Source organism: Eschrichtius robustus, chromosome 4 (assembly GCF_028021215.1).
Source record: "Eschrichtius robustus isolate mEscRob2 chromosome 4, mEscRob2.pri, whole genome shotgun sequence".
NCBI classification, from domain to species: domain Eukaryota; kingdom Metazoa; phylum Chordata; class Mammalia; order Artiodactyla; family Eschrichtiidae; genus Eschrichtius; species Eschrichtius robustus.
In genome coordinates this window covers 75,455,809-75,481,483 of record NC_090827.1, presented here as the reverse complement: position 1 = coordinate 75,481,483, position 25,675 = coordinate 75,455,809, and the positions used below count along the sequence as shown (strand labels likewise).

The 25,675-nt window shown below is 37.5% G+C and overlaps 2 protein-coding genes across 2 annotated transcripts in view; one reads left to right on the top strand and one right to left on the bottom strand.

The window, feature by feature from the left end:
- POLR2B (RNA polymerase II subunit B) overlaps positions 1–25,018 on the top strand; it is a 46,380-nt gene extending 21,362 nt beyond the window's left edge. Inside the window, exons 11-25 of the mRNA XM_068542876.1 lie at positions 867–1,010; positions 1,276–1,415; positions 1,514–1,625; positions 5,069–5,223; positions 6,109–6,307; positions 6,621–6,789; positions 16,667–16,763; positions 17,885–17,979; positions 19,009–19,259; positions 19,340–19,429; positions 20,049–20,156; positions 20,910–21,023; positions 21,419–21,579; positions 24,055–24,250; positions 24,772–25,018. Coding sequence (XP_068398977.1) covers positions 867–1,010; positions 1,276–1,415; positions 1,514–1,625; positions 5,069–5,223; positions 6,109–6,307; positions 6,621–6,789; positions 16,667–16,763; positions 17,885–17,979; positions 19,009–19,259; positions 19,340–19,429; positions 20,049–20,156; positions 20,910–21,023; positions 21,419–21,579; positions 24,055–24,250; positions 24,772–24,861 — 2,121 coding nt within the window. The 3' untranslated portion in view covers positions 24,862–25,018. The remainder of the gene's footprint in view (positions 1–866; positions 1,011–1,275; positions 1,416–1,513; positions 1,626–5,068; positions 5,224–6,108; positions 6,308–6,620; positions 6,790–16,666; positions 16,764–17,884; positions 17,980–19,008; positions 19,260–19,339; positions 19,430–20,048; positions 20,157–20,909; positions 21,024–21,418; positions 21,580–24,054; positions 24,251–24,771) is intronic.
- A 7-nt stretch (positions 25,019–25,025) lies between these two features.
- IGFBP7 (insulin like growth factor binding protein 7) overlaps positions 25,026–25,675 on the bottom strand; it is a 74,303-nt gene continuing 73,653 nt past the window's right edge. The window contains exon 5 of the mRNA XM_068542877.1: positions 25,026–25,209. Coding sequence (XP_068398978.1) covers positions 25,190–25,209 — 20 coding nt within the window. The 3' untranslated portion in view covers positions 25,026–25,189. The remainder of the gene's footprint in view (positions 25,210–25,675) is intronic.

Here is a 25,675-nt window from a genome sequence, read left to right as displayed (position 1 = left end):
GATTGGAGAGGACATTACAGGAACTTATGAGCTGATGGCAATAGTATAGGTAAGAGGTAGGGGGCTGGTTTATTGCTGTGACATTGGGAATGGTTTTTTGAGAAAGTTTGAAAATAGAGTTGACAGGATATGTTTATTGTTTATTATATGTGAAAGGAGGAAGTCAGAGACAAAAATGTCTTGAGATTTCTAGATTGAGAGATAAAGGGAAGGGTGATGCCATTAACAATGATAGGAGACTTAGGAAGAAGAAGGAGGATGGGTTGTTGTAGGGCTGGGGAATGTGGTGATTTTGTTATTAGGTACATTGAGCTTGTGTTGCTTGCTTTATATCCCTCTAAATATTACCTTACTTACAAGTATTACCTTGCTTAGTGTTCTGTAAGTATTGAATCTCTGTGTTGGATTCAGAGGCCTCAGCCTGGGAAAAGTTCTGGGATGGATTAGTGATGTCTGCTGTGGTCAAAGGAATGTGAGTTGGTAGCGTATAAGACTTACTGAGTGCCTAATGTATGCCAAGTACTGTTCTAGGTACAGGGATACAACAGAGAACGAAACAAACAAATAAAAATTCCCCCCCCCTTGTGGAACTAACATCCTAGTGGTTGGAGATAGACTGTAAACAAAACATTTATGTGGTATGTTAGAACTGTATGTCATATTTGCCATCCCTGCTGTAAGGGTCAGTTAAGTTACAGCGGTGAATAAGATTATCCAGGGCAGGATGGAGAAAGGAGGGATGGGGGCAGTTGGACACTGAGTGGATTATATGTAAAAATATGACTTTGCCTCATTCTAGTATTTGCCAAAAACGTGATAGTGTAACAGAAATGCCCAAACTTTAAAGATTTGCTATTGTTTTCTAGGTATTAAACCGCCTGACTTTTGCATCTACTCTTTCTCACCTGCGTCGTTTAAATTCTCCCATTGGTAGAGATGGCAAGCTAGCAAAACCAAGACAGTTGCATAATACGTTGTGGGGAATGGTGTGTCCTGCTGAGACTCCAGAGGTAATGCATTAGAATTTATGTTCAAGACAGAAAGTCCAACAGTAATCATGTAGGGTATAATTACTTTTATAAGTAATTTTTTGTTACTTATAATTACTTATAATTTTATTTAATTATGTAGTATAGTTTAGAACTAAGATATTATAATTTTGTTCTTAGGAAGTAAGTACATTCTGAAATCAAATTGGAGGAAAATGTTTGTGGAAAAGAATTTGGATAGGCATGTTAAATCATAATGAGTAATATGTACTTTATTTATTCCAAGGGCCATGCTGTAGGACTTGTGAAGAATTTAGCTCTGATGGCTTATATTTCAGTTGGATCTCAACCTTCTCCAATTCTGGAATTTTTAGAAGAATGGAGTATGGAAAATTTAGAAGAAATTTCTCCTGCAGCTATTGCTGAGTGTGTATAAATACAATTTTTTAAAAAACTTGCTAATCTTTGGTTATAGCTTATTAGAGGGTTACTAAGTGCAGAATGCTTTTGGTTTTGCATTTTAGTGCAACCAAGATTTTTGTTAATGGCTGCTGGGTTGGAATACATAAAGATCCTGAACAACTTATGAACACTCTACGGAAATTGAGGCGTCAGATGGACATCATTGTGTCTGAAGTAAGAGTCTTTAATTAATTAAGAGGACATGATCTCTGGGATTTCCAAACGAGGCATAAAGACTAGTGAAAGTTATCTTTGTGTTGGTATCTTTCTTGAACTGGTTTCCTTTGAATTGTAAAGTACATTTTCAAAAGTCTAGATGATGTTTTGAGCTAGATTTAATTATAAGGTATTGTTTGCTTTAATGCCTTAGATATATGCATCTAAAATTTTGACATGTAATTTGTTATTAAATTATATTTTGGAATTCAAATTACATTTTGAAGTAAAAAATTCTTTTGAGAATCTTTTTGTAAAGCTGACTACAGTGGTTTTAAAAAGCGAGTGAATATCTCTGATTTCTCCTTTGTCGGAATCCAGAGATTCATTCATGAAATGTGATACACCTCTATTAGATTCCTTTATGTTTAGGTGGACGTTGAAGTGCTCTGGGATTAGGATGGATTTTTTTATTTTTTTTTTAGTCATCAAAATACTGTATGAGCTTTATTCCTCCCCAAAATAGGGCTTTTGCGTTTAGTGTACTGTATTGAGGGCTGGGCTCAGGCTTTTGATTTCCCCAAATGTACACCTTTGGGTCTGTCTCGGTGAAAGTGCGTTTGGAGAGAAACTGTAACACACTTAAGCTGACCTCCTGTCTATGTAGCAAAGCAGAGAATCGAGGTTTGGCTGCTCCAGGCCTTCCTCTAGCAGGCAAACCCTGGATTTTGACCCAGGCGTATTCATGGCTTGAAGAAGTCAGGAACAGCCTGCTTCACTTGAGTGTGGCGGGCAAGGCTAAGAGAAAGCTTAAGAACCAAAATTGGTTGTGTTTTTTGTGATTGAGAACTTTGTTAATGCCATGTGTTTCTGCTGAGAGCTACCTTTAGGTTTTCTGTCTTCTCTAGGATAAAATTAAATTCTTCCTGCTGTTTTAGGCCTCTTTACCTTTCCATGGGCCCATTCCCTCAACCTGGAATGCTTGTGCTCCTTGTCACCCATGCCTCCTCAAAAATGGGTAATAGGGAGAAGGGTGCTTGTTAACTTTTTTTTAGGTAAATCTCACCAATTCTGCAAAACTCTAGTGTTAACTTTCGTCTCCTTCAGGATATTTCACCTGACCCCCCCGTTTGATTTAGATCAGAGGTTGGCAAACATTTTCTTTAAAGGACCAGATATTAAATATTTTAGTCTTGGTTTACCTTACAGTGTCTGTTGTGTATTCAGCGCTGCTGTTGTAGTAAAAAGTAGCCATAGACAATACATAAATCAGTAAAACTTTATTTAAAAAAAATAGATGGCAGGTGAGGGCAGATTTGGCCTGCAGGCTCTTCACTGAGCCCCTGATTTAGATCTATCTCTGTGACTATATGTGGCATATTTTCCTTAAATAACTTCTGACAGAATGCTTATGCCAGATAGTAACTGTTGATTTATTTGCCTACCTCACTTACTAAACTATTAACTTCTCAGAGGCAGGGAACATGTCTTAATATGACTTTGTAATTTCAGTTCTGAGCATGGTGCCTGACATGTAGTGTCTGACACTGAGTGTTTGTTGAAACTATAAACGGACCCTGTGTCCTTGGACTAGGCTCTTTAATCTCCTATTGGAGAGTGTTGTTGAGAGCTTCTTAGTGGGAAAATTGTGTATATTTTTCAGGAGTCTAGTACTTTTTCTTTTCCTTCATATTTTCTGATAATCAGAGGTCCTCATTTTACCCATTTCTAATTTTACCCTTGTGTTGGACCTGTTAGGCTTTCCTGTCAATAGTCCTCTCAAGAACACCTATTTCCTTTGGAACACAAGATACTGTTTGGCCTTTGAGGAGACGCAGCTCTGTTTATGTCTTCCTGTTAAGATAAAAGCTATATTCTATTAACTGTATTGTAATATTCTGTATTCTATTAGGAATTCTCTTAAGGATTCAAGGTAAGCATTTGAGAATGCCACTCATGGTGTTTTTGCTCATAAACACAGTGTTTCATCTCAGATTGTTTTCTAAGGACAGGAAGTGGGCTAGGAATGTGGGACTTATCTTTTTCTTGGCTTTTGACTCTTTAGTTTGGGAGAACTTGGTGTTTTTGATCAAGCTTTTATGATTTACTATCATTTTAAAACTGAGTAATCCAAACCTTTCCGTTCTTAAATAAACCCAATCTTTTCTTTCTTTCTTTTTTTTGGCTGCATCGAGTTGCTTGCGTGGTTTTAGTTCCCCCACCATGGATCGAACCTGGGCCCCGGCAGTGAAAGCGCGGAGTCCTAACCACTGGACCACCAAGGAATTCCCCACCCATTCATTTCTTTAATAAAAGTATCCAGATGTGATTTCACTTTTTAAAAGTACTTTTGTGTAGAAATACCAATCTGTTTTTCCATTTCCCAACTCATTGGCAATTCATTTCTTAGTTGACTTTTAAGATTATATATTAGATCTAGATAATTTACTGAAGATTCTTATTTGTTTACTTCTTGACTTATTTCTTTTTATATTGGCACTTCAGATTCTGTAGTGCTTTTAATATTATGTTCTTTATTGTAAGTTTTCCCAAAATATTTTTGATGTTTTCCAGGAATGTATTTTCTAGCACTATCCAGTAGAAATATAATGCAAGTTACATATGCAATTTATGTTTTTCTAGTAGTCATGTTAAAAAAGTAAAAAAAAGGGAATTCCCTGGCGGTCCGGTGGTTAGGACTCTGTGCTTTCACTGCCGAGGATGCAGGTTCAATTCCTCGTCGGGAAACTAAGATCCCGTGAGCCATGCGGCATGGCCCCCCCAAAAAAAGAAATAGATGAAAATAATTTAAATATATTTTATTTGACCTGCTACATCAAAAATATTACAATTTCAACATATAATCAATGGAAAATTATTAATGATAAATTTTATTTTATTTTTTTGTACTATCTTTGAAATCCAGTGAGTAGTTTATACTTACAGCATATCTCCTTTCAGAATGGCCACATTTCAAGTGCTCAGTAGTGACATGTGGCTAGTGACTGCTGTATTAGAGAGCTAGACTGTAAACCATTTGTCTTATAGGTGATTGTGAGAAGTCAGGCTTATTACTGGGAAAGCCTTGATCAAGGCAGAGTGATATAGGGCTGGATACTGAAAGGTTACACACGTGAAGTACATGTAATTACCACAGAGGGAAAACAAGAAAATAAGAAATATACTAGTATTTGTGATACCAAACATATATTTTCTTCATTTTAATTTATTTTGCATGACATTATTACCAGATGTTGTTCAGCTTTATAATTACCAAGGTTAGATATTTATCCTATATAAAATTTTAAATTATACCTAGGTTTTTAGTATATTGAACAATGATAAACTAAGATCTATTAATTTTATTTGATAATTTATTAATCCTATTGTATTTTTAGCTAAGCCTTAATGATACAGAGAAAATAAAAGTTCATGAGACTGTTACGTCTTTTTATGTATAGGTTTCTATGATCAGAGATATTCGAGAGAGGGAGATTCGGATCTATACAGATGCAGGCCGTATTTGTAGACCACTTCTGATTGTGGAAAAACAAAAGCTACTTTTGAAGAAGAGACACATTGATCAATTGAAAGAGAGAGAATATAACAATTACAGGTAAGAACATGCAGTTAGAAGAAAAGTTAGATATAATTCACATGCCCTAAAATTAAGCATTTTAAACTATGTAGTTCGGTGGTTTTTAGTATAGTCACAAGATTGTGCAACCATTACCACTGTCTAACTCCAGAATATTTTCATTGACCCTGAAAGAAACCCTGTACTCATTAGCAGTCACATTTGCTTTTTCTTAATTTCTGTTATCAAGTAAGAGACTTTTAGGGTTTTATTTAAGCGTAAAAGTCTTTGTGACATGGTAAAGACTACCTCTACTACTAATAAGAAATAACCTCTGTGCTTTCACTGCATGGGGCATGGGTTCCATCCCTGGTTGGGGAGTTAGGATCCTGCATGCTGCGTGGTGCGGCCAAAAAAAAGAAAAAGAAATAACCGATGTGATATAAATAATGTATAACATAATATGAACAATATAATAATAAATTTAATAAAAAGAATCTTTTACAATTTATTATTAGTGATATATGAATGTATATATTTTTATTGTTAAAAATTCAAAAAATAGGTGTAATAAAAATATATAAGAGCCCCCAGTTCACACTCTCCTTTTCAAAAGTAAATACTGTTACCATTTGGGGTATTTGTTCTTCCAGACCTTATTTTTTGTTTTTATATACTCACCCTAGCCCCACAAGTAGGTTCTTTAGATCAGAGCAGAGCAAAACAAACTAACAGTAGTTACAGAGCCATACTTCATGTGTATTGTTCAGTAACTTGTTTCTTTCACTGTTAACAATAATATACTTATTTTGGGACTCTTTCTATGTGAATGCATACAGATATAGGAATACTCCTTATTAAGTAGGAAGCCTAGTTAATTAAAATAGTTCAGGAAGTAAGGAAATTAAATGAATTCTTTTTTAGTTGGCAGGATCTTGTGGCCAGTGGGGTAGTAGAATATATTGATACTCTAGAAGAAGAAACAGTGATGCTCGCAATGACCCCAGATGATTTACAGGAGAAAGAAGTAGCTTATTGTTCCACATACACGCACTGTGAGATTCATCCATCAATGATTCTTGGTGTCTGTGCATCTATTATTCCTTTTCCTGATCATAACCAGGTTGGTAGCAGTTTTTGACTATGCTTTGTGAGGAATTGGGGGAAGCAGAATAAAAATTAGAGATTAGTCTGTAGTTTTTTCTGAAAGAAAAGCCTTTTAGTGTAAAGATGATGAACTACAGCACTTAATATGCTTATTCTTGTGTTTGACTCTTAAGAGCCATAATTGATTATTCCAAATGGTTGTCACTTATCTTTCAGAAAGAATAGGAACTTTACCAACCATATTTCTGATTTATGAAGTACCCTGTAAAGTCTGTTTATTTAGAAGTAATTAAATTTTCACCGATTCCGCTTTTCATTTCTACCTTTAGTCCCCTAGAAACACATACCAGTCTGCTATGGGTAAGCAGGCTATGGGGGTTTATATTACCAACTTTCATGTTCGTATGGATACATTGGCCCATGTTCTCTACTATCCTCAAAAACCACTTGTGACTACACGGTCAATGGAATACCTACGATTTAGAGAGCTGCCAGCAGGTATGTTCAGTTTTGTTCTACATTTTTTAAGATCCTGCCATGCTTAAGACACTTTTGTGGGTTCTTTGGAGGGTTAATAAAATGCATATGACACAGTCTCTATTCTCTTAGAATTTATAATGTGGTGGGAAAACATGAGCACAATTCAATAAAAAGGTAGATATGTGTAAAGTGTTATGATGGAGGTATAGATTGCTTTGGAAGCACAGAGTGAAAGAAATGATTGATTCCTGTTGGAGTCTAGAGCCAATTTCATGGGGGAGGTAGCATTTTGGACTAGAGTAAAGTTGATGAAAGGGTATTTGAATTTGAGAGATGGTTTGAACAAGGTCCTGGGTGCATGAAGGCAACTGTCAGTATTTATGTCAGTTTAGTATGGCCTGAGTGGAAATGCATGGGAGTGATACTTGGTCTCATAGTGTGGAGACAGCAGGTTGAATTTTATTTGGAGAATGAAGAACTATCCAGCCTTTTTGAACAAGGAAGTAATACAGTTACAAATTTATTTTACAGTATAATTCTGGCAGTCACGTAAAGGATAGATTAGAGTCAGATACGGTATTAAGTAGGGAGGTAACTTAGAGGTTCTTGGCAGTGGTCCAAGTGAGAAACAGTAAGGTCCTTATTAAGAAATGAAAAAGCGTAAGGGCGTGAGACACCTGTTGGAATACACTTGTTAAGATTAACACTTGATTACTTATTGGATGTAGAATGATGAAGAGAGGGGAGAAAGGGATTGGAAATATCGTTGGTGTTCCTGGCTTGGGTGATCAAGAGAGAGATAACTATTAATATTGGGAGCATGTTAGAAGAAAGAAGAGGTTTTATTTATTTTTTTAAATCAATTTTTATTGGAGTACAGTTGGTTTACAATGTTGTGTTAGTTTCTGCTGTACAGCAAAGTGAGTCAGTTATACATATATCCACTCTTTTTTAGATTGAAAGAAGAGGTTTTAGACGTAAGATAATAAGTTCAGTTTTCAACATGCTGATTTTGAGTTGCTGCCAAAACATCTCAGGAATGATCCTCCAACAGTGAGTTGCAAATGTGGTTAGAAAGAAGGTCAAATCAAGAGCTGTGAAGTTTTTGATATATTAATGATAATTATAGATTACTGTGAAATTGCTGAGGGAAAATTCAGAGTGAGAATAAAGCCAGAGACCGTCAGAACTTCAGGCACCAGGCAAAGAAATCCAGAGAGGAGATTTGAGATGTAGCTGATAAGGAGAAGAATCAGGAAGTTGCAGGAAGAGATTCTCAATGAGACTGGACAACGGGTAAAATGGTGCAGAGAAGTCTGAAGGGTATTAGTGTTGAATATAAAGGAGACAGCATAGTTCTTTGGCAGAGTTGTTGTCTTACCGTATTATTAGCGGAATTTTGGCTTTGACCGTGGATAACATTATTTAGTAAAGTTTGCCTAGTAAATAGTGGCTTTAAATTATTTACTATAATAGGGGATCTAACATTTTGATAGCAAATTCTCACAGGTTAGAATGATTTATTTTCAAAGTCTTCCACAAGGGGTTACTATTGTCTAGAAAAACAAAATCTGTTACGTTGTCTACAATGTGCTGGTATCTTTGGGCTATACTTGCAGTGCTGTGTTTTCTTCAACATTTAGATAATAATTTCTTTATGGCTAGAGAAGAAAAGAAACAGGTGAAGGATTGATTTGAAATAGAATGTTCCTTTGGCACTGATACGAAGTGGTGAGGGCATGGCTGGTAGGGACTACAAGCCTTTCAGTTCTGTTATTGCTTCATGCCTTAATCTTGTTATCTATCTATATTTTAAAAAACTTTATTTTGAGATAATCTCAAGCTTACAGAAAAGTTGTAAGACTGTTACAAAGAACTCCTATATACTATTCATCCAGATTTCCTAGTTCACATTTTACCACATTTGCCTTATTCTTTCCCTTTCTCTTTCTTCTTGAAGCATTTAAAAGTTAAGTTACAGATCTGAAGCCACATCACTCTTTTATTTATTTATTATTTATTTATTTATTTATTTATTTATTTATTTTTGGCTGCGTTGGGTCTTTGTTACTGTGCGTGGGCTTTCTCTAGTTTTGGTGCGTGGGCTTCTCATTGCGGTGGCTTCCCTTGTTGCGGAGCACGGGCCCTTCGCCATGCAGGCTTCAGTAGTTGTGGCATGTGGGCTCAGTAGTTGTGGCACACGGGCTCTAGAGCACAGGCTCAGTAATTGTGGCGCACGGGCTTAGCTGCTCCGTGGCATGTGGTATCTTCCCGGACCAGGGCTTGAACCCATGTCCCCTGCATTGGCAGGCGGATTCTTAACCGCTGCACCACCAGGGAAGTCCCACATCACTCTTTAATTCTTCAGTGTATGTTTCCTAAAAAAGACATTCTCCACAGTACAACCATCAACATCAGGGGGTTAACATTGATACCCATCTAGTCAGCAGTCCCCAATTCAGATTTTGCCAGTTGTCCTCATAATATCCGTTATGGGTCTAGGATCTAATCCAGGATAGTGCATGTGTCTTTAGTCTCTTTAATCTGGAACAGTTCTTTAGTTTTTCCTTGTCTCTATGACCTCCACATTTTTGAAGAGTCCAGTCAAGTTACTTTATACATTGTCTCTCAATTTGGGTTTGACTATTGTTTCCCCAAGGTTTATATTCAGGTTATGAATTTTTTGGCAGTACTAGCATAGAAGCAGTGCTGTATTCTTAGGGCATGATATCAGGGAGCACATGCTGTCTCTGTCCCATTATTAGTCATTTTAACTTTTATCATGTAATTAAGATGGTGTTTGTCAGGTTTCTCCACTTTTTATTAATTATAATTATTTTGTACTTATTAGGTAAGTAATAAGTCTTTGTGAGAAGATACTTTGAGATGATGTGAATAACTATTCCTTGTCACACTTTCAGTCATTAGTTTAGCAGGTGATTATTGCCAAATGGTGATCTTCTAATTTTATCATTCCTCCCTGTTTGATGCTGAAGTTGTCCCAGATTTTCCAGTGGGAGTATCTTCAAGATGACTACTGATAGGTCCTCATTGTTCTTCAAGCACTTCCTTACATTTTGCCTCATCTTGTGCTTTTCTTCCCCTAAACTTGGACTTGGCCATTTCTCCTTTTAGGATAAAAGAATAGTGTGTAGAAACCAAAATCTGGGTGCTAGGTGTGCTCCTTGCTATTATAATGTCATCATTTCTAGGTCCTCTTGGCTGTTGGAACTAGGAAAATACATGTATGCATATACCCGTCCCCACCTTTATCTATTTTTATATCTCTATATACTAAAGAACCATGAGTTCATATCAATACCATATCTCCCATCCCAGTACAACACCATAGTGTTTATTTTAGAATTTCATTCTCTGACAGTGAGAAACCTGGCTCCCATTGTCCCCAGTATATTTAGTTATTTGCTCAATCTATTGATGTAACCAATCTCCTGACCATCGTGGCTGAATTATTAGCTCTGGCCCTGCCTAACCTGCCAGCTGCATTGGCCAAATTCTGAGCCCTAAGGGGAAGGGACTAATAGGGTTATCTTAAGGAATGTCTTTGGATTAGTATCATTCCTATTTCTATAGAGTACTGTTTCTTTGGTTGACATCTTCTGGGAGCAAAGATCCTTGTGACAAAAGTTCACCTTGACTTAAAGTGGGTCAAGATACTTAGGGGCTTCCCTGGTGGTGCAGTGGTTGAGAATCTGCCTGCCAGTGCAGGGGACACGGGTTCGAGCCCTGGTCTGGGAAGATCCCACATGCCGCGGAGCAACTGGGCCCGTGAGCCACAATTACTGAGCCTGCGCGTCTGGAGCCTGTGCTCCGCAACAAGAGAGGCCGCGATAGTGAGAGGCCCACGCACCACGATGAAGAGTGGCCCCCACTCGCCGCAACTGGAGAAAGCCCTCGCACAGAAACGAAGACCCAACTCAGCCATAGATAAATAAATAAATAAAATAAATTAAAAAAAAAAAAAAGTTACTTAGAGCCTCCTTACTGCTGAGCTGAGGTTTGAAGTAGGTGGGGACAGAATGGCTGAAAGGGTTTGAGCCTGGCTGACAGGTGGGTTGTAATCCTAGATTTCACATGTTTATAGTCTTTGAGATCACAGATACTTTTTTGAAGTTACTAATATTTATTGAGCAGTTTGTGTGAACCACCACCCAAGGCACCTTACACATTATTTCTAAGCATGATAAAAGCTTTGTGATGTTTTTTCACCTACAAAATGAGAATAATAATAGTACCTGCCTCATAAAGCTTTTGTGATGATTAAATGGTTAAATCCACTTAAAATTCATGGCTTAGTGCCTAGCAGTTAATAAGGGAGAAATAAATGTTAGCTGATTAGTGATAGTGGTGGTTGTATCATCTCTGTTTTACAGATGTGGCGACAGGATCAGAAAGGTTATTTGCCTGAAGTTATACAACTTAATTTGCAAATCCAGAATGTAAACTCTGGTCCTTTTTTTTCCCTTTTAGACCAGATGTACGCCTTCCCCCCATTTCACTTTCTTGTGCTGTTTCCTCTTCACTACATTGTTTCTTGATTTGGGGCTTTTAAGCTAAGAAGAAAATATTAGACATATAATTCAGAAGTTTACTCCTTTTAGCTAAATTTAGCTGATCTTTCAGACTTGCCCAGATACCTTGGATAAAGGTTGTAGGATGGAGGGGGTTGCCTCCTGGGCTGTAGTTGATACAGCAAGTGTGGGCGATCCAGGGATTGTCACATGAGAGGAGGAAAGCCCCACAAGGGCCAAGACAGTTGAGCACCTATAGGCTGTCACCTGGAGAAGAGGGAGGGCATAGGTAGCACTGCACAGAAACATGAGGACATGCTAGGGAAGTCTTGCCCATTCCATGTATCACAGATGTCACATATGTCCTGCTCCTGGCTCCCTAGTAGTAGGATCATATCACATCTCCCAAGACCCTGGGATTTCTGCAAATTCCCGACTCTTTTCAGATCCTGCCCTGCCGTCAGGATCCTGCATCTTTATGTACTTTTTCTGCGCTATGCAGCTTGACTGTGTGAAAATTAAAATTCTTCTAGTTTTCTCAGACAATCCACACAAAAGAGTGGTGACTAGTGTGGATATTACTAAAGATTTCTTAGAGGAAATCATTTAGATTTCAGGAGTTTTCATTGCACACCTGAGGAGAGACTATTTGACATTTCTGATCTCTGAAAACTCTTCTTGGCTCCCTGCTATTGGGTGCTTTATCTCTGGTCCTTTCCAGGAAGGACTCAGCTTCCTTGACACTGCCTTTCCCTTGGAGGATTTCTTACTCCCCTTCCTCTCCCAGCAGAGCATTTTAGTTTTTCCTGCTCCAAATACAGATACACAAACCCATCAGGGTGCCCAGAACAGCAGATGCCCTCTTGTTACTATGATCCTTCTTTAGAGAGCATTCAAGGTTATATTTAGCACAAAGTGTTTCGTGTTATCTGTTCAACAGAGCTTGCAGTCTCAGATTCCTACAGGCTTAGGCAAGATTGGTGAGTAGGTGGAGTTGAAGAGAGGTTTGCCTTCTTGCTGGGGTTAGCCCTATTCAGCATCAGCTGTGGTTGTGATGTGTACGTGCAGACCCAGTGATGCCAGATCTGATTTTTCAAGAAAAGCTTGAAATCTAAGCTTTAGTGTGAATTTATTTTTTAAAATGTTATGGTCAGTGCATTTAAAATAGCTAGTGGAAAGCTTTCTATGGCACAGCGCGCCATAGAAATGTACTTATTAAGGAGGAGCAAATGTGGTAGTTAGGGAGGGGGGCCTGCTTTTTGTGTGTATCTCTTTCTACAAATCCATTCCTACCTTGGGTTGGGAATTACTGAGAATCAGAGACTTGGAGGAGTGTGTCTTTAGTGACCCAGACCCAGACCAGCAGTGCTGCCACCCCTTACCTGCACTCCACTTATGAAAACTTTTGCATCCCTGCTGTACACATAAAAGTGTAAATGAATGGTGTGTCTCCTCTTGAAGGGTGGGTTGTGTTTTGAAAGTTGAATTTAGCTTTAAGGAAGCAAATATAAACAGTTTATTCAGAACTTAGATAACCAAAACATTCAGTCATCCAGATTTTGGTTCCTTTGTATTCTGTAGTCATAGTTTTTACTCCACATTTGAAATACTTAGATCAAGATATTATGTTACTGTAGCTTTAGAGTTGAGTGTTTCAATTTTTGGAAAATCTGATGATTCACGTATATATGAATTGTTCATTGAAACCCCACTCGGACTTCCCTGGTGGTCCAGTGGTAAAGAAACCGCCCTACAGTGCAGGGGACTCGGGGTCGATCCCTGGTCAGGGAACTAAGATACCATATGCCGTGGGGCAACTAAGCCTGTGTGCCATGTCTGCTGAGCTCGCACGCCTCAACTAGAGCCCACGTGCTGCAAAACTACAGAGCCCACGTGTTCTGGAGCCCGTGTGCGCCACAACTACAGATCCCATGCGCCCTGGAGCTGGTGCACCACAACTAGAGAAGAGAAAACCTGCACGCCACAACTAGAGAAGTCCGCGTGCCTTAACAGAAGACCCCGCATGCTGCAACTAAGACCTGATGCAGCCAAAAATAAAATAAAATAAAAAAATAATAAATAAGTCTTAAAAAAAAAAGAAACCCCACTCACATTCAGCGATCATTTCTTATATTGCAATCTACTAGTTTATAGAGTTTTCAACTTTTTTCTTCTTTAATACTTGTTACTTTATTTAAATATAATTTTAATTTTATATTATAGTTGATTTACAATATTGTGTTAGTTTCAGGGGTACAGCAAAGTGATTCAGTTATACGTATATACATATCCATTCTTTTTTAGATTCTTTTCCCATATAGGTTATTACAGAATATTGAGTAGAGTTCCCTGTGCTATACAGTAGATCCTTGTTGATCCCAAACTCCTAATTTATCCCTCCCCCCCAACCCTTCCCCTTTGGTAACCATAAGTTTGTTTTTGAAGTCTGTGAATCTGTTTCTGATTTGTAAAAAAGTTCATTTGTATCATTTTTTTAGATTCCACATATATTCCAAATATCATATGATACGTGTCTTCCTCTTTCTTACTTCACTTAGTATGATAATCTCTAGGTCCATCCATGTTGCTGCAAATGGCATTATTTCATTCTTTTTTATGGCCGAGTAATATTCCATTGTATATATGTACCACATCTTCTTTATCCATTCCTCTGTCAATGGACATTTAGGTTGCATCCATGCCTGGCTATTGTAAATAGTGCTGCAATGAACGTTGGAGTGCATGTGTCTTTTCGAATTATGGTTTTCTCTGGGTATATGCCCATTAGTGGGGTTGCTGGGTCATATGGTAGTTCTGTTTTTCATTTTTTAAGGAATCTCCATACTGTTCTCCGCAGTGGCTGTATCAATTTACATTCCCATCAGCAATGCATGAGGGTTTCCTTTCCTCCATGCCCTCTTCAGCATTTGTTGTTTGTAGATTTTTTGATGATGGCCATTCTGATCAGTGTGAGGTGATACCTCATTGTAGCTTTAATTTGCATTTCTCTGATAATAAGTGATGTTGAGCATCTTTTCATGTGTTTTTTGGCCATCTGTATGTCCTCTTTGGAGAAATGTCTGTTTAGATCTTCTGCCCATTTTTTGATTGGGTTGTTTGTTTTTTGATGTTGAGCTGCATGAGCTGTTTGTATATTTTGGAAATTCATCCCTTGTCAGTCATTTGGTTTGCAAACATTTTCTCTCATTCTGTGGATTGTCTTTTCATTTTGCTTATGGTTTCCTTTTCTGTGCAAAAGCTTTAAAGTTTAATTAGATCCCATTTATTTGTTTTTATTTCCATTACTCTAGGAGGTGGATCCAAAAAGATATTGCTTCAGTTTATGTCAGAGTGTTCTGCCTATGTTTTCCTCTAAGAGTTTTGTAGTGTCTGGCCTTACATTTAGGTCTTTAATCCATTCTGAGTTTATTTTTGTGTATGGTGTTAGAGAATGTTCTAATTTCATTGTTTTACATATAGCTGTCCAGTTTTCCCAGCACCACTTATCGAAGAGACTGTCTTTTCTCCACTGTATATTCTTGCCTCCTTCGTAGATTAATTGACCATAGGTGCATGGGTTTATTTCTGGGCTTTCTATCCTGTTCCATTAATCTGTATTTCTGTTTTTGTGCCAGTACCATATTGTCTTGATTACTGTAGCTTTGTAGTGTAGTCTGAAGCCAGGGAGCCTGATTCCTCCAGCTCTGTTTTTCTTTCTCAGGATTGCTTTGGGGTCTTTTGAATTTCCATTACAAATTTAAAAAGTTTTCGTTCTAGTTCTGTGAAAAATACCATTGGTAATTTGATAGGGATTGCATTGAATCTGTAGATTGCCTTGGGTGGTATAGTCATTTTGACAATATTGATTCTTCCAGTCCAAGAACATGGTATATCTTTCCATCTGTTTGTGTCATTTTTGATTTCTTTCATCAGTGTCATATAGTTTTCAGACTACAGGTCTTTTGCCTCCTTAGGTAGGTTTACTCCTAGGTATCTTATTCTTTTTGATGTGATGGTTATTGGGGTTGTTTCCTTAATTTCTCTTTCTGATCTTTTGTTGTTAGTGTATAGAAAAGAGATTTCTGTGTATTGATTTTCTATCCTGCAACTATACTGAATTCATTCATGAGCTGTAGTAGTTTTCTGGTAGCATCTTCAGGATTTTCTGTGTATAGTATCATGTCATCTGCAAACAGTGACAGCTTTCCTTCTTTTCCGATTTGGATTCCTTTTCTTTCTTTTTCTTTTCTGATTGCCAATGGCTAGGACTTCCAGAACTATGTTGAATAAAAGTGGTGAGAGTGGACATCCTTGTCTTGTTCCTGATCTTAGAGGAAATGCTTTCAGCTTTTTACTGTTGAGTACGATGCGAGCTGTGGTTTTGTCATATATGACCTTTATTATGTTGAGGTAGGTTCTCTCTATGCCCACTTTCTGGAGATTTTTTTGTCATAAATGGGTGTTGAATTTTGTCAGAAGCTTTTTCTGCATCTATCGAGTTGACCATATGGTTTTTATTCTTCAGTTTGTTAATGTGGTGTATCACACTGATTGATTTGCGGCTATTGAAAAATCCTTGCATCCCTGGGATAAATACCATTTGATCATGGTGTGTGATCCTTTTTTTGTGGTATCTTTGTCTGGTTTTGGTATCAGGGTGATAGTGGCCTCATAGAATGAGTTTAGGAATGTTCTTTCCTCTGCAATTTTTTGACTAGTTTCAGAAGGATAGGTGTTAATTCTCTCAGTGTTTGATAGACTTTGCCCGTGAAGCCATCTGGTCCTGGACTTTTGTTCGAAGTTTTTAAATCACAGTTTCAATTTCAGTACTTGTGATTGGTCTGTTCATATTTTCTGTTCCTTCCTGGTTCAGTCTTGGGAGATTGTACTTTTCCAAGAATTTGTCCATTTCTTCTAGGTTGTCCATTTTATTGGCATATAGTTGTTTGTAGTAGTCTCTTATGATCCTTTGTATTTCTGTGGTGTCAGTTGTAACTTCTATTTCATTACTGATTTTGTTGATTTGAGCCCTCTCCCTTTTTTTCTTGACGAGTGTAGCTAAAAGTTTATCAATTCTGTTTATCAATACTTGATACTCTAAATCTTTATGGTCTCATCAAAAATAGTTTTGGCAGCAGCAACTAAATAAGATTGCTTATATTAAAAACTTGCTTATATCAAACATTTAGCCATCAGAGTAGTTGTCTCACAGATTGCTATTCCAGGAGGAGTAGACTTTGACAGTTACCGTGGTGAAAACATTTGAGGCAGATATGATTAAATAAAATTGATTTAAAAGAAAGGGGTAATTTTTCTTTGTTTCTCATATGGTGCTTTAATGTTTTCTCTTAAATGCACTGCAGGTATCAACTCAATTGTGGCTATTGCATCATACACTGGATATAATCAAGAAGACTCTGTCATCATGAATCGTTCAGCTGTAGACCGAGGCTTTTTCAGGTCAGCTATTTATAAAAGTTGTCAAAATACACATATGGTGGAAATATTAATATTTTATTTTTAAAAAGTTCTTTAAAAATAGGTGCGAATTGTGTGTTTCCAAACTTTTGGGGGTTTTGAATGTCAGTCCGGAAGAAATTTTGATCTGACAGCAGAGAAATTTTTCTGTTAGGTTATTTAATCTTCTGCCTCCATTCATGAAACTTTGTGGATATCTGCCAGGCACATGTTGTTGTATGGTTTCCTATATAGGGGTTAGTGTGGTAAAATCAGTGCCCTACTCCAGAAAGCAGAAGGCCTGCGTGATGGTCACGAACAACTGAAGACACTGCTTCTTGTATCTGAGGATTTTCAGTTGCTAATATTTTGAGCCCCCCTTTATTTGTAAGCAAATAAATGTTTGTGTTTAGGTAATATAGAAATGTCTAAAGTAAAAATAAACCTAGAGTTTTAGGACCCATGAATATTGGGTTGGCTAAAAAGTTCGTTTGGGTTTTTCTGTAAGATGTTATGGAAAAACCTGAATGAACTTTTTGGCCAACCCAATAACTGCTGTTAAAATTATAGTATATTTTCTTTTTCAATCTTATTTTCTATTATTCTTCCGTTTGATTATTTTATTGTCAAACATTAATCTCAAATCCATGTTATGTGAAAGTTGGTTAAAAAACTGGGAGTTAAGAAGAGAGGATGGATTTTTTTTTTCTGTATAGTTTTCAGAGGATAGGCACTAAGACCAGAGGTGTACGTTATAGCTTAATATCATAAACTTCTCACTAGAAATATTGGGACAGATCCTGGGTGACCATCTCTGAGGGTTATTATGGGAGGGATTCTTATTTTGGGTAGGAGGTTGGACTCAGTGACATTAGTCCTTCCTGGTCTCACATATAATTCCAGCTGTGTTAAGGTTATGGGTCAAATGCTACATGTGTGGCCTGTGTAATAGCTCTTTAAGACTTAACTTTGACCCTTAATACAGTTAACTCTTGTCCCAGATTCATGGTTCAAATTACCATGGTTTAAATTACCACATGTCAATTAAGTAAAATTTATTGGTATGTTCTAAGCCCTATTATTAAAGGAAAATAGAAGTTAACTTTAGAACCATGTGTTTTTAGGTCTGTTTTCTATCGATCATACAAAGAACAGGAGTCTAAAAAAGGGTTTGATCAAGAAGAAGTTTTTGAGAAGCCTACACGTGAAACTTGCCAGGGTAAGCAATACTGACATTGAAATTATGGAATTCAAAGTTAGCTTACCATGGTTTTCCTGATTAATTTTTGGGGGTTTGCCCGCCCACCTTTCTTTTTGCCATGTGGGAGTATGTTTTCTTATTATTCTTAGAGCTTCTATTAAGGAAATAGGTATATTTGCCAGAAGTCTTTGCACCTAGGAGTGGGCTTGCTATAGTCCTTCCATTCTGCTAGGTCTTGCATTGAGGAGGGGATTTAGAAAATCAGAGAGGTCATGTAATTTCATGGGACACACCTCAGCCCCATTCTCACTTGTACTGTGTCCTGTCCCTCAGTTTATCTATTTGCATGGGAACTTCCTCTCCTCTTCACATTGTGGTGTGACCATAGTGTTTGTCTAGCCACAATATTTGTATGTATTTAACAAATAACTAATGAGAGGATACCTAGAACTTTCTGTTTCTTCTGGAAAACTCAAAATTTATTTTCTAGTTAGTATTTTTACAGACACTTAAAAGCTGTATAAAGTGGGATGGATGGGATATCTCAGGGAAAAGGGTTATCTCTCCTACAGTTTTGGCTTTTAATAGTATTGCATGAAGTAAAATTTTTTTTTTCCTTAGGTATCTTCCTATTACTCCATTTCCTGTGGGTGGTTCTCTGTGGTAGTTAATTGATGTTCAGTGGAGTTAAGATTATAGAAGATTACATTCAAACTTTCTGTTGGAGATTGTACGTAGAGGACATAGATACTCTTCCTTATGCAGTATAGAGATCAGAAGATGGCAACACACTTATCCAAAGTCACTTAGCAAATGGAGAATCTGAATCAGTCCAATGCTTTTTTTTACCGAGTTCAGAATAGTTTGTAGTATTTGGAATAAGGGCACATTACTACACGTGTTAGAGATTCCTGTGAACTTCTCTCTGACTTGAAACTGATTTATATGTTTGGTTTTTAATCTTTTTGGGAGGGGGATTATGGGACATTTTAAATACTTTTCTTTATGGTATTACCATTTCAGAAAATTCTGTCTCTTTCTTCTCAGGTATGAGGCATGCTATTTATGACAAGCTGGATGATGATGGTTTGATAGCTCCTGGGGTTCGTGTATCAGGAGATGATGTTATTATAGGCAAAACAGTCACGTTGCCTGAAAATGAAGATGAATTGGAGGGCACTAATAGACGCTATACTAAGAGAGACTGTAGCACTTTTCTCAGGACTAGTGAGACGGGCATTGTGGATCAGGTTATGGTAACTCTCAACCAAGAAGGATATAAATTTTGTAAAATAAGGGTGAGTATAGCTTTGTCATATTGCTATTTATAGAAAGTAAACCAGAATGACTTAACTAACCTATTTTTGTGTGAATTCAGGTACGCTCTGTTAGAATTCCACAGATTGGAGACAAATTTGCTAGTCGACATGGTCAAAAGGGTACTTGTGGTATTCAGTATAGACAAGAGGTAGGTATCTTTTATCACCTCTAACCCAAAGTTTTGTTGAACATTTTATTAAATCAAAATGTTCTTTCACTTAAGAGCCCAGAGGCAGTAAAGGCTTGACTTTTAATTTTAGTGGGGTTTTTTTTAGATTTTATTTATTTATTTATTTATTTATTTATTTATTTATTTATTTATTTATTTATTTATTTATGGCTGCATTGGGTCTTCGTTGCTGTGTGCGGGCTTTCTCTAGTTGTGGTGAGCGGGGGCTGCTCTTCGTTGTGGTGCATGGGCTCTAGGCACGCAGGCTTCAGTAGTTGTGGCCTGTGGGCTCAGTAGTTGTGGCTCATGGGCTCTAGAGTGCAGGCTCAGTAGTTGTGGTGCATGGGCTTAGTTGCTCCACAGCATGTGGGATCTTCCCGGACCAGGGCTCAAACCCTTGTCCCCTGCGTTGGCAGGCGGATTCTTAACCACTGCGCCATCAGGGAAGCCCTAATTTTAGTGTTGAACAAGTAGGTGAACACACTACGTTGAACAGAATTTAGGACATAGAAAAGTTTAGATGAGCGGGAGTTAGTTCTAGTTCTCTAGCTAAGAGATTTAAGTTTTTTTAAGTGTCTTTAAAAAAATTCCTTTATAGGATATGCCTTTCACCTGCGAAGGTATCACCCCCGATATCATCATAAATCCCCATGCCATTCCCTCTCGTATGACTATTGGTCACTTGATTGAATGTCTTCAAGGGAAGGTAAGAGATTTTCTTTAAAAATATAGGTTCCAAATTGATGTTTCTTCCGAAACGTTAGGTCATTTCTTTCATTTGAGCCAGGGTACTTTGGAAAAAGCCAATGTGACACTTAACTTTCCTGCTTTTAAATTGGTTTATGCCTCTCTTTTTTTGCCAAACTTTGCAAAGTTATGACTGAGAAGTTTTGCAAAATTTATTACTACATCCAGTCTTTACTTGTATATATGGTTATTCTTTTGACTGGTTCTTTTCTATAAATGGTGGTTAGTTCAGTGTGAACCTAATGGTTTTATAGCTATACTATTAGCTATGCATGCATCTTTCAGTGGAGGTTTTTCTATTTTTAAGTATCTTATTAAGGTAGAGTAGCTACAGCTTAACACATGGGATGGCTTAACACATTTTAGGGCATTAAAATGTCGTTTTCCTTGAGTTGTAGGAAGTACTTGGGAGTCTCATTCTTTTTGTATCTGGTCTCACAGAGAGTTTCCTACTTGAAGGCTTATAATTGAGTTGTTTTTATTTTTTAGGTAAATTAGTTTGTTATATTTTATGTAAGATGCTAATGAAATGAACCTTACTATATGACAGCTTTCCATTACATAGATATTTGTTAATCCTTAATCTTAAGTTCAAAATCTTCCTTTCCAGAAAGGATTTTTATTTTTTTTATTGAATATATTTGTATTGGTATAGACTTCTAAAGGGAGAGAGAAGGAAGCAGCCTTTTAGAGATGACTTTTCTTTTTAAAGGTATCAGCTAACAAGGGTGAAATTGGTGATGCCACTCCATTCAATGATGCTGTCAATGTGCAGAAGATTTCTAATCTCTTATCTGATTATGGCTACCATCTCAGAGGAAATGAGGTGTGTTTGCTCTTACATCGGCAATTTGTTATGAGTATGTGTAATTTCATTTTTTAAAAAATTAAAGTTTTCATTAAAGTATACCGCACACTTCAAATTACATGCAAAACCGTAAATGTACATACAGGTTGATGAATTTTCACAAAGTGAACACAGCTGTGTGACTGGCACCCAGGTCTTGAAAATTACCAGAACCCTTTTATGCCTAGATGCCCCCCTTGTGTCCCCTTCCAGTCACTACCGTCATACCCCCACCCCAAGGTGACTACTCTCTTTACACTGTAGTTTTCTCTGTTTTGATTTTTACAGAAATGGAATTATATAGTATATGCACGTATATTCTTTGAACTTGTTCAACACTTTTAAGTCTGTGCTTCAAAATCTGTCTGTTTCAGGTCCTATACAATGGATTCACTGGTCGAAAAATCACATCACAAATTTTCATTGGCCCCACTTACTACCAGCGTTTGAAGCACATGGTGGATGATAAGATTCATTCTCGTGCTCGGGGACCTATTCAGATCCTTAATAGACAGCCCATGGAGGGTAGATCTCGGTAAGAGAGCGGCATCATCATCACTGTTATGTAAAGCAGTGGTTCTCAAATTTCTTGATTCCAGGACCCCAAAGGCTTTTGTCTGGGAGTTGTATCTTTTTTTGTTGTTGCACTGGGTCTTAGTTGCAGTAGGCAGGCTCCTTAGTTGTGGCACGTGGGCTCCTCAGTTGTGGGATCTAGTTCCCTGGCCAGGGATTGGACCTGGGCCCCCTGCATTGGGAGCACAGAGTCTTAACCACTGCGCCACCAGGGAAGTCCCTGTATCTTTTGATATTTATCCCGTTAGAAATTAAAACAGAGAAAGGTTTAAAATATTTATTACTTTATTTAAAAAATAACAATAACAAATCCATTACACATTAACATAAGTAACCTTTTAAGTGAAAAATATTTTCCAAATAAATTTAGTGATGAGTGACATTGGTTTACCTTTTTGCAAATCTTTTTTAATGAACTGGTTTGTGAGAAGACAGCTGGATTATTTATTGTGTCTGCTTCTGCATTCATCCCATTGCAGGATTTTATTTTTTATAATTAAGTATTGCTATATGAGGAAAATCTGACCTCACACAGATTTGTGGTTGGAAAGGGAAGAATATTTTAATAATTTTCAGGTGATTGTGAATTTTTTTTCTTTTGATGCTACACCAAAACAAGTTGTCTTTTTTCTTTTTAAATAAATTTATTTATTTTTGGCTGCGCTGGGTCTTCGTTGCTGCGTGCGGGCTTTCTCTAGTTGCTCCGAGCGGGGGCTACTCTTTGTTGTGGTGTGCGGGCTTCTCATTGTGGTGGCTTATTGCATAGCACGGGCTCTAGGCAAGTGGGCTCAGTAGTTGTGGTGCACAGGTTTAGTTGGTCCGCGGCATGTGGGATCTTCCCAGACCAGGGCTCGAACTCGTGTCCCCTGCATTGGTAGGTGGATTCTTAACTACTGTGCCACCAGGGAAGTCCAAGTTGTCCTTTCCTTTTTTTTTTTTTAATTTTATTTATTTAATTTATTTATTTATGGCTGTGTTGGGTCTTCGTTTCTGTGCGAGAGCTTTCTCTAGTTGCGGCAAGTGGGGGACACTCTTCATCGCGGTGCGTGGGCCTCTCACTATCGTGGCCTCTCTTGTTGCGGAGCACAGGCTCCAGATGCGCAGGCTCAGTAATTGTGGCTCACGGGCCTAGTTTGCTCCGCGGCATGTGGGCTCTTCCCAGACCAGGGCTCGAGCCTGTGTCTCCTGCATTGGCAGGCAGATTCTCAACCACTGTGCCACCAGGGAAGCCCCAAGTTGTCCGTCCTTAAAGGTTACTTGTGATGTAGAATTTGAAACCACTTAAGTGAATCTTTTATTATATTAAAATCCATTGGCCTTACACTTTGAATGTATCTTTTATACTTATGTAATTTTATAGTATCATATTCGGTCATTTGGAAAATATTTTCACTTAGCAGTGAAAGCGCTGAGTCCTAACCACTGGACTGCCAAGGAATTCTCTCTCACAGTCTGGATTTTTGTTGATTGCATTCCTGGGCTCTGTGTTCCTATTTTTCTTGTAAATAGCTAATCAGATCTAGAGCCTTGATGAGGTGAAGGGTTTGTGTTCTTTCACAGTAATACTGCAAAGGCAGTGCTGTATACTTTCAATATCTGGTTGTCTCTTTTATGACTTTAGCAGCTATTAATGATCATTACGTAAAACCTTTAATTATTTAAAGGTTTGCAAACTGATGAGATTCTAATTTATCATTCCTTCATTTATTAGCTGGAATACTTTCATAGAGAGAAACTTTGTTTCCTCAGCTGCTAACCTGCTGCCATGGTTCATATACTAAAAGGCAAAATAAATGCTTAATTCTTTCCTTTTATTTACCAATTTTCAAAATGACGCGTTGGTTGCCTAGAATCCTCCAAAGCTGACCAAATGTTTTGTTTTTGGTAATATCATTAGAAGCTCATTGATCTTATGTATTTAAGAACGTTAAGGAAGCCATCACCATCCACTTGCCTGGCCATCAAAACAATGCATTTCACTTACATGCTGGGGAAACCTGTGACTAGTCACCTGTTCTTTGCATCACTTTTGCCAACATGCATTTATCGTTTCAGGTTTGATTGCCTGGGAGTCTCATTCATGGAGAAGCTGCTTTATTTAGATTGACTTTTTTATTATTCATTTTTTAGTATAGAGGTGAATTCTAGTAAGTTAAATGATAGTCTGATGAGATTTTATTTTGTACTTCATTGTATTTTATTTGGAAAAGTATATGCTATACTTGAGAATCGTATGTGTTTACTCTGGGGACCTTCTAACGCACACCAAGTAGTTGGTAGACTTCTCAGCCTCCCCACCATGTAGAGAGAATGCAAGAGTAGAAAAATTGGAGTCTAGTTCTCTTTCTTTCTAATATTCTTTATTCTTGCCATTAGTCAAAGTGGTGTTGATAACAGAAAATCAGTACAAAATAGTCTGTTGTTTCTTCCATGACAGTGATGGTGGCCTGCGTTTTGGAGAAATGGAACGAGATTGTCAGATTGCCCACGGAGCAGCGCAGTTTTTAAGGGAAAGATTGTTTGAGGCATCAGATCCATATCAGGTTCATGTTTGCAATCTTTGTGGAATAATGGCGATCGCTAACACCAGGACCCATACATATGAATGCAGGGGCTGCCGAAATAAAACCCAGGTATGTACAGACCTTACTGACAGTTGATATCTGTTCAGGATATAACCATGTTGGCCTAATCATCCAGGCAGATTTAGTGTGGTGGAACAGATTGGCATTTTCACAATTTTGATAGCATGCTTCTTTAAGATTCCTAGTTTTAAATGAGGAAAAAGGTAACAATTCTGTTTTTCTAAAAACTAGTTTAATTAAGTTTTAGTGTGGTAATTTCTCTAAGCTAAGCCGTTAATCTTTTGGAAATAATAAGGCCTTGTACAAAGAATTTTAAACAATGAGTTTTGTTAAACCTTTTAATTGAGAAGGGTGAATATAAATTATATCTGGCAGAAAGGGCAGAATACCCAAAGCCTTTTAGGAGAAGAGCCACCAAAGGCCAAGGTAGGATGAGTGTTATCAGCCTCATTTGTTCATCACCTCCAGTACCAAGTCTTTAGCTTTTTCTGGGGTAGGGAAGTGGGGTCGCTTCAATACAGCTTTGCTAATTACCTTTTTTTTTTTTCTCTCTCTCCTCTCTCCCCCAGATCTCTTTGGTGCGAATGCCTTATGCATGCAAACTGTTGTTTCAGGAACTCATGTCTATGAGTATTGCACCTCGAATGATGAGTGTTTAAAACTCTTTTAAAAATCTTTCTTTGTGTCTTGTTTCTATGATATAGCTTTTAAAAAAATTTTAAAACAACAAAAATGTACTTGCACTATGAGAAAAAGCATTTTATTTGTTTTGTTTGATATGCATGCTTTTCTTCTGTAAATAGACAAATTTTTGTAGACAGTCTTGATGTGTTATCTTTATTTTGTATTTCATGGTGTAAAACCAGTGAATATAACTAAAGTGTTTGTTAGTGGACTGGATGAAAAGAAACTGGTTATTAGGCAAGAACAGGGGTTGTAGTTACCCATGACTACTTTTAGCTATGCAGATTAATATATTCTGCAGGTTTACAGCTCAGCACCTTCACCTGTTTAAAAAGAAAAGATAAAAATTAGTTACATATATGGACATGGTTGACTTTCTAATTTTGAGGTAGTTTAGTGTTTCCAAATAAATGAAGATGTTAAAATGTGGGGATAAAGGATGTGTGAGTAACTATAAATGATATGGTGGGAGTGCTTTTTGGAATTTGAGCCATATGATTTTAGATGTGGAAGGTGATCTTGTTGTACTTGTCTATCTGTAAGTGACAGACCTTACTATAGAACTGGGAGAAGCATGTTTCACAGATGAGCAAGGTGAGATCCAGAGAGGCCAAGGAACTTTCCTTTGTCATCCAGTTCTCATTCAGAATTTAAAGTGGAATAATTAGTGGCAGAGCTGAGACTCAAACACATGACTCTTAGCTACTGCTGTTTGTTTCATCACTTGACTTTACACATCTTGGCTGAAGAGAATCTGACCAAACACATCTTTACTTGATATTTCTTCCT